Source organism: Bubalus kerabau, chromosome 17, assembly GCF_029407905.1.
Source record: "Bubalus kerabau isolate K-KA32 ecotype Philippines breed swamp buffalo chromosome 17, PCC_UOA_SB_1v2, whole genome shotgun sequence".
Lineage (NCBI taxonomy): Eukaryota > Metazoa > Chordata > Mammalia > Artiodactyla > Bovidae > Bubalus > Bubalus kerabau.
In genome coordinates, this window is record NC_073640.1 from 42,161,047 (window position 1) to 42,176,138 (window position 15,092).

The 15,092-nt window shown below is 41.5% G+C and overlaps 1 protein-coding gene across 1 annotated transcript in view; it reads left to right on the top strand.

Annotated features, from left to right (window-relative positions):
- Nucleotides 1–15,092, top strand: part of PMFBP1 (polyamine modulated factor 1 binding protein 1) — a gene marked incomplete at its 5' end in the record, with an annotated part of 40,870 nt that overhangs the window by 13,422 nt on the left and 12,356 nt on the right. Inside the window, 5 exons of the mRNA XM_055551129.1 lie at nt 5,649–5,819; nt 7,199–7,309; nt 9,516–9,642; nt 9,736–9,893; nt 13,256–13,496. Coding sequence (XP_055407104.1) covers nt 5,649–5,819; nt 7,199–7,309; nt 9,516–9,642; nt 9,736–9,893; nt 13,256–13,496 — 808 coding nt within the window. The remainder of the gene's footprint in view (nt 1–5,648; nt 5,820–7,198; nt 7,310–9,515; nt 9,643–9,735; nt 9,894–13,255; nt 13,497–15,092) is intronic.

The window sequence follows — 15,092 nt, forward strand, 5'->3', positions numbered from 1 at the left end:
GAGTCACAAGGAAAGATAATATAAGGAACCACCACTTCAAATAAGGCAGAAAGTAAATGACCAAATGAGCTTCCAAATCTTCCATTGTTGCCTCTTCTAGGTCACAAGACTCATGCAAATCATAGCTTCAGAATCAAATAGAAGGAGAAAGTCATGAAACATAGCAAAGAAGAGCCACACTGCCTGAACTTGTCTCTTTTTTCTTTTAATTGGTTTTTTAAATTATACAACTAATACAACAATATAGGCTTTCTAGACAGAATTATGGAGATTAAATGTAAAAGTCCACATTTGCCCTTCTCCATGCCACTCTCCTTCCACTAGGCAGTCACTCAAAATGTGCTGGCAATCTTCCCCAGCCTATTGCTATACACTTACATATATAAAATGTTGAGGTTTTCTTTTTTCATAAATGAGTCACTTTAAAAATGTGGTTCTGCACTTTGCTTTTTAAATGTATATCTTGATGGTTTTTTCTTTTCTTTCTTAATTGATGATTTCTTTTAGTTACTACCTTGTATTCTGTAGTATGACTGTACCCTGTGCCATCTACTGACCTGTTTTTCTACCACATACAGGGGTTAATTCCTGAAGTGAGATTTTGCTGGGTCAAAGGAAATGCTTATTTTTAATGTTTAAAGAGAATTCTACATTGAATACTAAAAAAGGTTCTACCAGTTTACACTTTGACCAACAATAATTCCGCACACTCACAGGGCATGTTTTCAGTCTCTTTAAGTTGTGTTAAACTGATGGATGGGGGAAAATAAAACAGATTTTCTCATTACAATTTTTATTTCCTTTCATTCTAATAATTGTGGGTTGGGCTCCCCAGGAAGCAGACTCTGAGACAGACTGGCATGTCAGACATTTTTAGAGAAAGGTCTTGGCATCAGCTCCTATGAAGGGAAAGGAAGCAGGGTTGGGCAGAAGGAGACATTGGGCTGTTCCAGCAAATGCTTTAGTCAACCTCATGGTGAGCTTTGAGACTGGAAAGACCTCTAGAGCAATTATAAACTGGGGAGAAGGGAGCTGGCCTTTATACCTCCATGGTGGTCAGTGATTGGATGTGAGCTGTCTTCCTAGGGAAAGACATGACCTTGGGCAAATGTTTTCTTCAACCCAGGCAACCCCCAAGAAGGGCAGCACCCCACAGCTAGAGGAGTAAGTCTTTCACTGCTGAAGGGGGTCAGGGAGGCAGGCCACAGTGCCCACCTCATGAACAAAGTATTGAGCCCTGTTCATAAGTGTATAACCATTTTTTTATTGGATTGTTAGCCTTTTTTGTGTTGACTTATAGGAGGTTCTTTGGAGAAGGAAATGACAACTCACTCCAGTATTCTTGCCTGGGAAATCTCATGGACAGAGGAGTCTGGCAGGCTACAGTCCATGGAGTCCAAAGAGTCAGACACGACTGAGCAACTAAACAGCAACCGCATAGATGGTTCTACACCTTCTATGATATAGATTTAGAAGGTTCTTCTATATCTATATTATAGGTAATAATGTTTCATTATATAAGTTACAAATATTTTCTCCCAGTTTGTCATTTTTATTTTTTCTTGTTAATGGTGTTTTCAACATACAAAAGGTTTTAATTTTATGAAACTAAATCTCTTAGCCCTTCTTTAAATAGATCCTAGGTTTTATGTCTTATTTAGGAAGGCCTTCACTACCCCCCCCCACCCAGATTGCAAAAGTTTATCTTATACTGTCTTTTAGCAGTTTTATAATTTTGTAGTTATATTATATATATATATATATATATATATATATATATATATTTCATTTATAAATAATGAGCTGCTGTTGCTGTTTTGTTGTCCAGTCATGTCCAACTCTTTGAGACCCCATGAACTGTAGCCAGCCAGGCTCCTCTGTCCATGGGATTCTCCAGGCCAAAATACTGGAGTGGGTAGCCTTTCCCTTCTCCCGGGGATCTTCCCGATCCAGGTATTGAACCCAAGTCTCCCACATTGCAGGCAGATTCTTTACCCACTGAGCCATAAGGGAAGCTCAAGAATACTGGAGTGGGTAGCCTATCCCTTCTCCAGCAGATCTTCCTGACCCAGGGCCAAGAAGCCCCATATAAATAATGAGAGAAGGCTGTAATTTTATGTTTATCAAAATGGATCTCCAGTTGTCCCAGCTCCACTTATGAAACATCCCCACCTTTTCCCATTGACTTGAAGTGCCAGCTCAAAATACGTACTAATCTCTTTCTGGATTCTATGTTCTTTTGATCTACTCGTCAGTTCCTGCACCAAGATCAGAGTTGTTTTTGATAGTAACTTTAACTGATACTATGTTTTCATACCTCCTTTTAGGGCAGGTCCAACTTCACTGTTCTTTACATTCAAATATTTCTTGGTCTTTTTTGTATCTTTTGTCTTCGTGAAATTCATATTGTCTTACTTTCAAACTTTATATTCATTTGGGGGAAATTATCATACCCTATGGAACATGACAGGCTTCCCCAGTAGCTCAGCAGTAAAGAATCCGCCTGCAATGCAGGAGACACAGATTTGACCCCTGGGTTGGAAAGATTCCTGGGAGGAGGGCATGGAAACCCACTCTGGTATTCTTGCCTGGAGAATCTCATGGACAGAGGAACCTGGTGGACTACAGTCCCTGAGGTCGCAAAGAAACAGACACAACTGAAGTGACCTAGCACACACACACACGGAACATGATGTTTCTACTTTTATTCAAGACTTCTTGTGTGTCCTTTAGTAAGATTTTACACTTTTCCTTATAGATCTCACATATTTCTTGCTTAAGTTTATTCTTAGATGTATTACAGTTGTTATTGTTTTATGAATGAGCTCTTTTGTACATTTAATTATGTTAATTATTGTTGATGTAGAGAAAAACTCTTATCCTGGTATTTTTGAGCTCTGTTTCCAGATTTTTAGTTGACTATCTCAGGTTTTCTTAAATTGCTTTCCTTATTGGCATTTATACAATTTATTTTCCATCTTACCACATTGACTAAGACCTCCAGAACAGTGTAGAATTGTAGCATCCTTGCCTTGCTCCTCATATTTTTAAATGTTTCTAATATTCCACTTTTAAATATAATATCTGTTCTTGGATTCTTGTTAATATCCTTTTTGAAGTTAAAGATGTAACTGTCTCTACATAGCTTATCAAGAATTTTTACCAGGAATAGATATTGGATTTTATTGGATGTTTTTGTTAGCACCTATCAAAGTAATCATAGAGTTTTTTTCCTGTAATGAAGTGTAATAAATTAATAGATTTTCATTTATAGAACAATCTTTACATTCCTGGAACCAATCCTCCTTGATATATGTTATTATTTTAATTAAATAATTTAATTTTAATTAAATAATATATATCATAATAAACTGCTAACCTAAATCATAATAAACTGCTATTATAAGCTTATTAGCATTTAGTTTTTATCTATTTTCATAAGTGAGATTATTTTGATGACTTAAATTTATGTGTTCGCATCTCATATTGGTGTCTGGATTATGCTACCCTAATGTAAATGAATTTGAAAACTTTTTATCTTTTCTTTAATTTCTTGAGCTAGTTATATGACAGACAAAATGTACATGTCTTTAAGATTACAAATAAAGCCAACTTTTACTTACTAAGCGGTATACTCCACCTCTTCTACATTCTTGGACTTTTCCTTTTGCTGCAATAATTCCTTGTTAATTATTTCAGAAACAACAGTGCATGGAAAAAATTCTCAAAATTTCCATGTCTGAACAAGGTTTATTTTGCCATCATTTGTGAATACTATTTTGATTGGATATACAGATTTACAACCAAGTCTTAGAAAACTATAGCTGTGTTGTATTATACCATGCAGTATTAAAGAGGAATTGTTAGTTTTCAACCTGTTTCTCATTTTGTGTGAGTCACCTGTTTTATCTCTGAACTCTAGAGGTTTTTAGGCTCAGGATTTTTTAAAATTTATTTCTCATTAAGTCTCTCAACACTTAGCTGATCCTTTGAAGATCTACATTTTTTTCAATTCCAAGAATTTTTCTTCTATTACTTTAAAAGTAATTTCTATTTTTCATACTGTAAGTATTAAGATATTGGAATCTGTAGATATCATCTTTCTGTTTCTTACCCTTTTTATTCCACATAGACACTGAATTATTTATATACTCATGGGCAACTTTCACGCTCAGTGAACATGAACTATTTCTAACTTTGCCTGAAAAAGCCCAGTTAGGGATATAGTTTAATGGAGAAAGGATCTACCATCCAAACTAGGACTTTTTGTTCTTTTTTGCTTCTCTGCATCAGTTCACCCCATTATTAGTGCAGACCAGTGAACAGGTAGTAACCTTCATGCATGATTTCAGATAATCTAGAGAAAGACATTTAAAAATAAAAAATGCAGTTTTAGGAAAACAGACACATTCATGTTGATGAGAGTGTCAATTGGTAATTTCCTTGAAGGATAAGCATGCAACAGCTATCAAAGTTTTAAATAGACCCTGTTTAGATAGATTCCTATAATACATCTACAGATTTAATCTACACATAAACTAGAATAGCTACTCAAAGATTTATGTGCAAAAATATTCACTTCAGCTTCATTTTAGAAAAATACTTGGAAACAGCATATATTCCCATCAATAGGAAACTAGATAAACATATTTAGAAGAGCCAAAATAGAGGCATGTGTACCAACATGGATAAATTTCTAAGACATCTTGTTGAGAAAAAATTTGTTTCAAAAAGTGAAAATAATATCTGTATTCTGCAATATTCATTTGTATGTATGTAAATGTATAGATAAAGTTCTAGAAAGATATGCACAAGTTATCATCTATGGAGAATGCAGTAAGTATGCGAGTAGAGGTGGTAGTCAAAGAGAAATTTAGACTTGCCTATAATATTACAGTGTTCTTCATTTTAGAGGTTTGGGGTGGGGCAGTTTAGGGTTTGCTTTTTTTTGTTTTTGTTTTTGTTTGGCTGTCAGGTCGTAGCTGCAGCATGCAGGCTCCTTGTTGCAGCACATGGATTTCTCTCTAGTTGTGGCATGCAGGCTTACTTGACCCTTGGCGTGTGGGATCTTAGTTCTCCAACCAGAGGTTGACCCTTGAGTCCCCTGCATTGAAAAGTAGATTCTTACTGAACCACCAGGAAAGTCCCTACAGTGTTCTATAAAGATTTTAAATGTATGTGTATTACTTGTGCAGTTTGAAATTAATTTTAAAAGAAAAATAAGATAGATCTATGGAAAATATCTTAAATAAATGTTAAGAATAGTATTCAGAAGACTTTCACTTGGGTAGGGAAAGAGTAAGGGGTTACACACACATATATAAGTGATATGTAAATATGCATAAACTATCCCCAGAAGGATATACAAAAAACTGGTAACATAGACCATCAGGGAAAAGGGGACCTGGGTCACGGAGGGTCAAGATTTACTTTTCAGTGTTTTCTCTTGTGAACCATTGAACTTTTTATTGTTTGTGCACTTTTTAATTTGTTTTCTTTTGTTCTGGAAGATCTGATTCACATATATGAATCAGATACGTGAACATGAACTTTTAGAATATTGGTCTAGAGATTGTTCATGTTCATGGCATTCTGAAATTGACTCCAAAATTGGCTCAAAATCAACCTATCACTTTTAAATATCCCAGGAGCCTGAGAACAAGGGTGATCATTCAAAGGTGCGTATATTCACTTCTCCCTGCATGATTCAAGAGCATCAGGAGACCCTGAAACGATTATCTGAAGTCTGGCAAAAGGTCTCTGAACAGGATGATCTAATACAGGAACTTCGAAATAAGCTAGCCTGCAGTAACGCTTTGGTAAGTGTCTCCTTCTAGAACATTTTCCCAAGAGACCCAAAATAAAGTCTTGAGTAAAGGGAGGCGGGGAAAGAATTGCCTAAAGTAATCTCTTTGCCAGCACTCCTCACATGTCTTACGCATACATGCCCCTGCCTCTTGTCCATGTTCTCCTCGGTGTGCATATCCCCGACTCACACTAAGTCTGAGATTCTAAAGAGACTTAAAATCTCACTCAACAACCAAGGAGTCCATCAGCAAGGAAACAGTTAAAGAGATTGAAAGAAATTATTAAAGAGACATCCATATTATGGAATAATAATATGCCAAGGAAAAGGATAAAGTAGATCTGTAAGGGCTGCATGGAAGGATATTTGTGGTATATTATTGAGAAAAAGTTTCAGAATCCTGTGTAGAGTCCAATCCAGCTTTTATTTTTTAAAGTCTTAGATCATAATATAGAAGTATATATCAGTGATCCCCAACCTTTTTGGCACCAGGGACCGGTTCCTGGAAGACAGTTTTTTCACAGATGGGGGAGGGGGTGGAGATGCTTTCGGGATGATTCGAGGGCGTTACATTTATTGTGCACTTTATTTCTATTACTATCACATCAGCTCCACCTCAGATCATCAGGCATTAGATCCTAGAAGTCGGGGACCCCTACTGTAAATTATCAATAGTGTTCCTCCTCCTTAGCAGAAGTGAGAAAAAAGAGAATAACTAAATAGGAGAGTCTCACTTCTTTTTATTTTTTTTAAGTATTTATTTATTTGGCTGTGCCAGGTCTTATTTGTGGTACACTGGATTTTTAGTTGCATCATGCAAACTCTTAGTTACAGCATGTGGGATCTAGTTCCCTGACCAGGAGCAAACCCAGGCCCCCTGCATGGACAGCTCAGAGTTTTAGCCACTGGACCACCAGGAAAGTCCCTCACTTCTTATTTTTGATGCTTGGGTTCTATTTGAATTATTTTCAACAAACAAAAACTAAAGTTTCTTTTTTTATTATTTTAAAAAACATACATATTCACTCGATCCATAAGAAGCTTCCTTCTTTACTTCTTGAACTTTGAATCCTATCTTCTGAGAGATTCAGTACATCTTTCCATCACAGTCTCCAAAGAACCTTCTTCTGCCTCATAAACTGGACCATACAGACAGGATCAAGAGGGGGTCCAAAGTGTGGCCACTGATGGACTCGAGAAAAACCACTGTCTGTGCCTTAGTGAGCCTTGATATAAGACTGAAAACATAATTCTTTCTCCCTAGTTTATATAATATGAATCACACAATGCTGAAATAAACTTGGGCTGACAAAGGAACACCTTGCAAAAATAGCACTAGTAACAAGCCACTGTGTTGATGATCCAGAGTAACTGATTTGTGCTACGTTGCAGGTTCTGGAGCGTGAAGAGGCTTTGATAAAATTACAAGCAGACTTTGCTTCCTATACAGCCACCCACCGACACCCCCCTAGTTCCTCAGAAGATTGTGAAGACATCAAAAAGGTGGGAGAAATTTGCCTATTTGTGCCTGATGGGATGGGCTGAGTTGCGTTTGATTCTGGGTTCTCCTTCTTGTTAAAATTTTTATACTACATTTTATATTTTATTCTATATTTGCGTCACTTTGTTCAGCCCTGCCATAAGGATACTGTATATAATGTACCCAAGGAATGTGTCTGGCATGATTAGATTTTGAAATTGAATTTTGGCCTTACACCTATCTCTTCATTCATGTCCAATGGTATAGCTAAACAAGACAGAGACTCCTGTTGGCTTGCTAGATTCAGAAGAATCATCCAGCCTTCTGGTTTCTGGCTGAAATTGAAAAGCAACAAATTTAGGGAAGATTATTCATTCAAATTCACTCCCTTTTTAAAAACTCTTACATTTTCAAAATTCAAAGCCATCTCAAAATAATGAAAAAGCATTTAAGCCATATAAACAAATCGTAAGACTTGACCAACCAATAAAATAGTGAAAACAAGGCGAGGGTCCCTTCTAGGAGATCTGAAGTCAGTCATGCCTGAATTTGAGATGTAAAATAAAGCCAGCCACGTGAGGCCATGCTGATGCCGAATATTGTAGTGATAAAGGGAAGTGGCAGAGAGTCAGCACACATTAGCTCTCCAAGGGAGCCCCTGCTTGGGGAACGGAGATGCATCTTTTCCCAGGGCTTTCTCTTTCCATGGAGTCTGGATGAACTTTGGAATTTCTCCTTGTACGTCTTTCAACATATATTTTAAAGGTCAGTCCCATGTTATTCACATCCTGACATATAGCAAGATCTCATACACTCCATGTTTGAGAAATGTCTTTATTCCTCCCTCACTTTTTGATGTTTCATAATGGAAAAAAAAATCATGACATTAAATTGACCACCTTAACCATTTTTAAATGTGCAGCTAGTTGTGTTAAGTATATTCCCATTATTGTGCGATAAATCTCTAGAACTTTCTCATCTTGCAAAACTGAAACTCTATATCTACTAAACACAAATTCTTTAACACTCTATTTTTTTTTTTAAAGGTACAGGTTTCTTCAAGAAACAGAATCCAGTTTCCCATACGTTTTATATATCCTACCCAAAGCCATTATGTAAATATTCTGTTAGGACTGAGACTACTCACATCTCACTTAGGGCCAGCCACCTCTCTTCCCACACTTGGCCCTACAGGGCCGCACCCAGGTCATACGGTGACTGCCCTGCACTTCTGCAGCTGCTCCCCTCAGTCCTCACAGTGCAGCCCACCATCACTGTCAACTCTGAAATCACATAAACTATCTCCCTAGCATCCCATCATGCCCAGACAACTAATTGTTCCTCCTTGGTCACCATCTCACTGAGGCTAACCTATCCAACCCATTTAAGGTTGCAGCACACCTCACCTCCACCCCATACATCTCCATTCCTCTTTTGCTGACCTGTTTCTTCCATGGGCTTCCCTGGTGGCTCAGACGATAAAGCGTCTGCCTGCAGTGCAGGAGACCCAGGTATCAGCTTTTCATGTTTTCTGTTAGTCACTACTTTATGCTCTTTGTTTGTCTCACCCCACCAGAAGGTCAGCTCCCTGGGGTAAGAATTGGTGTCTGTGGTGTTTGCGGCACCCCCGATAGTGCCTGGCACACAGTAGTGCTTCGTGAATTACACTGAGTATGGCAAGAAGGAAGGGGGTGGCTTTTGTGCACATTCCATTCTGTGTGAGCAGGTGAAGTCGGCCATATCCTTCTTTTTTTTTTTACTCTTTATTTTTTAATTGAGATGTAATTACATACAAGAAAAGTGTTAGTCACCCAGTCCTATCCGACTCTTTGTGACCCCACGGACTGTATCCCACCAGGCTCCTCTGTCCATGGAACTCTCCAGGCAAAAATACTGCAGTGGGTTGCCATTTCCTTCTCCAAACATACCAGAAAACTCACCATTTAAAGTGTACAATCAGTGGTTTTTAGTATATTCACAAAGTGGGGCAACATCACCACTAATTTCAGAACATTTTCATCACTCCAAAGAGAGACCCATAGCCATGAGCTATCACGGATCGCTCCCCATCCTCCCCGTCCCCACCCCATCCCCCACCCCCCACCCTACCGCAGCAACTACTCTGCTACTTTGTGTCCCTCCGGATTTGCCTGTCTGGACCCTCGCCATTCTAGGGAGCATTCTCCCCCCAGGTCCTCACCCCGCCCCGCTCTTCTCCCGTCTGCGCAGATACTGAAGCACTTGCAAGAGCAGAAAGACAGCCAGTGCCTGCACGTGGAGGAATACCAGAACCTCGTGAAGGATCTGCGCATGGAGCTAGAGTCCGTGTCAGAACAGAAGAAAAACATCATGAAGGGTAAACCGTGGGCCAGTGGCGGAGTGGGGTGAGGGGAGCCCCGGAGGGCGGAGCACCCCTCTGAGCACAAAGCACTGTCTCCTCCCGCTGTAGACATGATGAAGCTAGAGCTGGACCTGCACGGGCTGCGGGAGGAGACATCTGCCCACGTGGAGAGGAAGGATAAGGAGGTCATCATCATGCAGCGGCGGCTGCAGGAGCTGCAGACGCAGTTCACCGAGACCCAGAAGCTTGGTTTGAAGAAAGACAAGGTAAAGCGAGGAGCTCCCTGATTGGAACCGCCACAGGGCAGGTGCGAGACTAGGCCTGGCAGGAGCGGGCTCTGCGGCTCTGCCATCCTCAGTGTTGCTTGGAGAGCACTTACGCATGCGCAGTGAGATTTCGGCGCTTTAGACACGGGGAAGGACATCAAGAGGCCAAGGGGGTGTGAGGGCCAAGGGGGTAGGGGGCCCACAGGAATGGAGGGCGGGGTGGAATTCTGAGCTCTTCCTTGAAATTTCTCGTGGCACACTCCAGTATTCTTGCCTGGAGAATCCCATGGACTGAGGAGCCTGGCAGGCTACAGTCCAGAGGGTCACAAAGAGTGGACATGACTGAGTGCCTAAGTACACATGCACTCTGGGCAATGCATATATATGGAATCTAGAAAGATGGTACTGATGAACCTATTTGCAGGGTAGCAGTGGAGACGCAAAGGCAAGATATACCCATCTGAATGCAGAGTTCCAAAGAGTAGCAAGGAGAGAAAAGAAAGCCTTCCTCGGTGGTCAATGCAAAGAAATAGAGGAAAACAATAGAATGGGAAAGACTAGAGATCTCTTCAAGAATACTAGAGATACCAAGGGAACATTTCATGCAAAGATGGGCAAAATAAAGGACAGAAATTGTATGGACCTAACAGAAGCAGAAGATATTAAGAGGTGGCAAGAATACACAGAAGAACTGTACAAAAAAGATCTTCATGACCCAGATAATCACGATGGTGTGATCACTCACCTAGAGCTAGATATCCTGGAATGCGAAGTCAAGTGGGCCTTAGGAAGCATCACTACAAACAAAGCTAGTGGAGGTGATGGAACTCCAGTTGAGCTGTTTCAAATCCTAAAAAATGATGCTGTGAAAGTGCTGCACTCAATATGCCAGCAAATTTGGAAAACTCAGCAGTGGCCACAGGACTGGAAAAGGTCAGTTTTGATTCCAATCCCAAAAAAAGGCAATGCCAAAGAATGTTCAAACTAACACACAATTGCACTCATCTCACACGCTAGCAAAGTAATACTCAAAATTCTCCAAGCCAGGCTTCAGCAGTATGTGAACCATGAAATTCCAGATATTTAAGCTGGATTTAGAAAAGGCAGAGGAACCAGAGATCAAATTGCCAACATCCGTTGGATCACTGAAAAAGCAAGAGAGTTCTAGAAAAACATCTATTTCTGCTTTATTGACTGTGCTTTATTGACTGCTTCTTTGACTGTGTGGATCACAACAAACTGTGGAAAATTCTTCAAGAGGTGGGAATACCAGACCACTTGACCTACCTCCTGAGAAATCTGTATGCAGGTCAAGAAGCAACAGTTAGAACTGGACATGAAACAACAGACTGGTTCCAAATAGGGAAAGGAGTGCTCAAGGCTGTATATTGTCACCCTGCTGATTTAACTTATATGCAGAATACATCATGCAAAATGTCAGGCTAGATGAAGCATAAGCTGGAATCAAGATCGCTGGGAGAAATATCAATAACCTCAGATATGCAGATGACACCACCCTTATGGCAGAAAGCTAAGAAGAACTTAAAGAGCCTCTTGATGAAAGTGAAAGAGGAAAGTGAAAAAGTTGCTTAAAACTCAACATTCAGAAAACTAAGATCATGGCATCCGGTCCTATCACTTCATGGCAAATAGATGGGAAAACAGTGAGAGACTTTATTTTGGGGGGCTCCAAAATCACTGCAGATGGTGAGTGCAGCCATGAACTTAAAAGACACTTGCTCCTTGGAAGAAAAGCTATAACCAACCTTGACAGCATATTAAAGAGCAGAGACATTACTTTGCCAACAAAGGTCCATCTAATCAAAGCTATGGTTTTTCCAGTAGTCATGTATGGATGTGAGAGTTGGACTAGAAACAAAGCTGAGTGCCAAAGGCTTTTGAACTGTGGTGTTGGAGAAGACTCTTGAGAGTCCCTTGGACTGCAAAGAGATCCAACCAGTCCATCCTAAAGAAATTAGTCCTGAATATTCATTGGAAGGACTGATGCCAAAGCTGAAACTTCAATACTTTGGCCACCTGATGCAAAGAACTGACTCCTTGGAAAAGGTTGATGCTTTCCCCTGATGCTGGGAAAGATTTAAGGCAGGAGGAGAAGGGGACAACAGAGGATGAGATGGTTGGTAGGCATCACCGACTCGATGGACTTGAGTTGAGCAAGCTCTGGGAGTTGGTGATAGACCGGGAAGCCTGGAGTGCTGCAATCCATGGGGTCACAAAGAGTTGGACACAACTGAATGACTGAACTGAACTGAGTGGAGACACAGCCATAGAGAACAGACTCGGACACAGTAGGGGAAGAAGAGGGTGGGACGAATTGGGAGAGTAGCATGGAAACATATATACTACCATATGTAAAACAGATAGCCAGTGGGAATTTGCTGTAGTGACTCAGAGAGCTCAAACCAGCACTCTGTCACAACCTAGAGAGGTGGGATGGGGTGGGAGGTTGGAAGGAGGTTCAAGAAGGAGGGGACATATGTATATCGGTGGCTGAATCACATTGGTGTATAGCAGAAACCAACACAATATTGTAAAGCAATTATCCTCCAATTAAAAATATATTAATTTTTTTTAATGGAGATATTTGGAGAGATGACAACAGGAAGTGAGGAATCTGGATAAACATCTTTGAGTCACTTGTATGTTCATTCAACAGATATTTTTTAATTTCTATGATACACCAAGCACTCTTCAAGGCATGAAGAATATGATAAAACATGTGCCATCCCTTCTTTCATGGAGCTTGCATTCTAGTCTATAGAGACAGACAACCAACAAATAACAAAACTTACAATAAAATGTTAGGTACTAATGAATTCCTAAAACAACTTGGTGGCTGTTTTACCCAGGGTAGTCAGGGAAGGCCATCTTTGATAAGGTGACATCTGGGCATAAATCTGAATAAAGAAAGAGGGCCACCCAAGCTGAGATCCTGAAGAATATTCCAGGCAGAGGCAATAGCAAGGGCTGGCACCCTAAGGCGGGAGTGAGCTGAGAAGCAGAGCAAGTGTGGGGTGGCAAGAGGTAAAGTCAGACAGGTAGCCAAGTACCAGATTGTGAGCATCTCGGAAGGTCTTTGTAAGGACTTTGGCCTTTTTCCATGTGAGGTGGACCCAGTAGAGGCTTTGAACAGAAGCATAACAAGATCTGGCTCGCATTTGTAAAGCCCACCTCTGGCTGCTAGTCTCTGTCAGAGAGTAGCCCGAGGGGAGGAAGGGAGCCCAGGTGGAGGCTACTACAACATCCTGACAAGAGAAGACGGTGGCTCAAGGTGATCTCTAGCTGACTTGGCCCTGCTGCTGCTCAGGCCTCCATCAGCATTAACACTTCACTTTCTTCAGCTCCTCCAGGAGAAAGACGAAATGCTGCACGAGCTAGAGAAGGAACTGGCGCAGGTTCAGAACAACCTCGTGAAAAAGGAGATGGAGCTGGAGAAGCAGCAGTGCATGACAAACGAACTCGAAATCGCCATCCAGGAGGAGAGGCAGGACAAATGCAAGGCTGAGTACGGGCACCTGCGAGCTGAGATCAAGAAGCTGAAGGAATGTCTCGAAGACGCCAAACAGCAGCAGAGGCTGGCTGGTGAGGCCCCCGGGCAAGCACTGTCCCCTCTGCCCCCATCGCACTGGACCAGAGCAGTCACCTCCCCTCTCCACTGTCTCACTCCAATAGCCTCAGGATCCCATCTCACCTCACAACAGTTAGGACCACCCTCTAAGCCCCTTCCTCACTCCAACCTTATGCTCCCTGTGAAGCGCCCGCCACACAGCAGGTGCTCAGGCTGGGAAAGCAGACTGCTGCTCTCACATGCCCACGTTTTCTCGGCAGCCTCTCCTTTCCTCCACACGGGAGCACAGAACTCTGTACCCTGCTTCTTTGCACCACGCTCCTCTCCACCTTCTCTGGGACCTTGATCACACCACTCACTTCTTCCTTCCCTGCTTTTTAACTCTCTCTCTCCTTTTTTGGCCTCCAAACACATTCACTTAGAGCGTGGGTTATGTTCTTGCCCCTCTGCTGAAAGTGCTTTCTCAGAGGTCACTAGTAACTTCCTGCCTTGGATATGGGTTGTTTGGGGGTGATAAAAAATGTCCTGGAATTATATGCTCATGGTCACACAACTTTGTGAGTCTATGAGAAACCACTGCACTGTACAATTTAAAAGGATAAATGTTAAGTGAGCAATGTATCAATTTTGGGAAAAAAAAAAAGAAGTTCAAAGCTTGTGTCCTTCCTCACCCTCCTCTAACTCTGTGTATGTCCATGCCATTGGCCCCCACACCTCAGTGGTTGTCTCTTAGCTTTGGAGACATGACAGGTCCCTCGTTCTTCCACAGATCTGACCCTTTCTTCCACAGATCTCACCTCGTTTCCCTCCTGCCCTGACCCTGGTCACCCATCTCTAAGACCCCACCCTCTGCCGTCTCTCCTCTCCCTCTGCTGGTGAGCGCCTCTGCTCCTTGTGGCCGCATTCCTCTGCAGGCAACTCCAACGCCTGGAGCCCCAGCCCTGCCATGGCACCTAGTCAGTCTTGTCTTTAGAAGCTAGATGCATCCACCTTCCCGACTAAACCAACATTCCCAAAGCTGAATCTGCTCTCTTCCTTGTTTAAAAAAAAAAATCCTCCTCCCTTCTCCTGGGTATATAATCATTTCCATAGTGACACCATCTTTCTTCCAGTATTCCAGCTCCCCCCCCCAAAAAAAAAACAAAATACAGAGAGAGGAGTGATATTTAACGTAGAAATGATAGGAGAAACAACAGGAAGTGGGGAGGTATTTGGTGTTGAGAAACTCCAGTAAACAAATTATTTGAGTGCTTCTTCGTACCCTGAAATATGGACTTCCCTGGTGGCTCAGACAGTAAAGCTTCTGTCTACAGTGCCCAGGGAGACCTGGGTTCGATCCCTGGGTCAGGAAGATCCTCTGGAGAAGGAAATGGCAACCCACTCCAGTACTCTTGCCTGGAAAATCCCATGGACGGAGGAGCGTAGCAGGCTACAGTCCATGGGGTCGCAAAGAGTCGGACACAACTGAGCGACTTCACTTCACTTCACTTCCTTCATACCCAGTGTAGACAAGGATGTGGGCTAACAGGATGTTATGAGAAATCTTTCTCCATTCTAAGACATTCCACTTTTCCTAAAACACTCTTTCCTTTATGGCAGGTCCCTGCTCA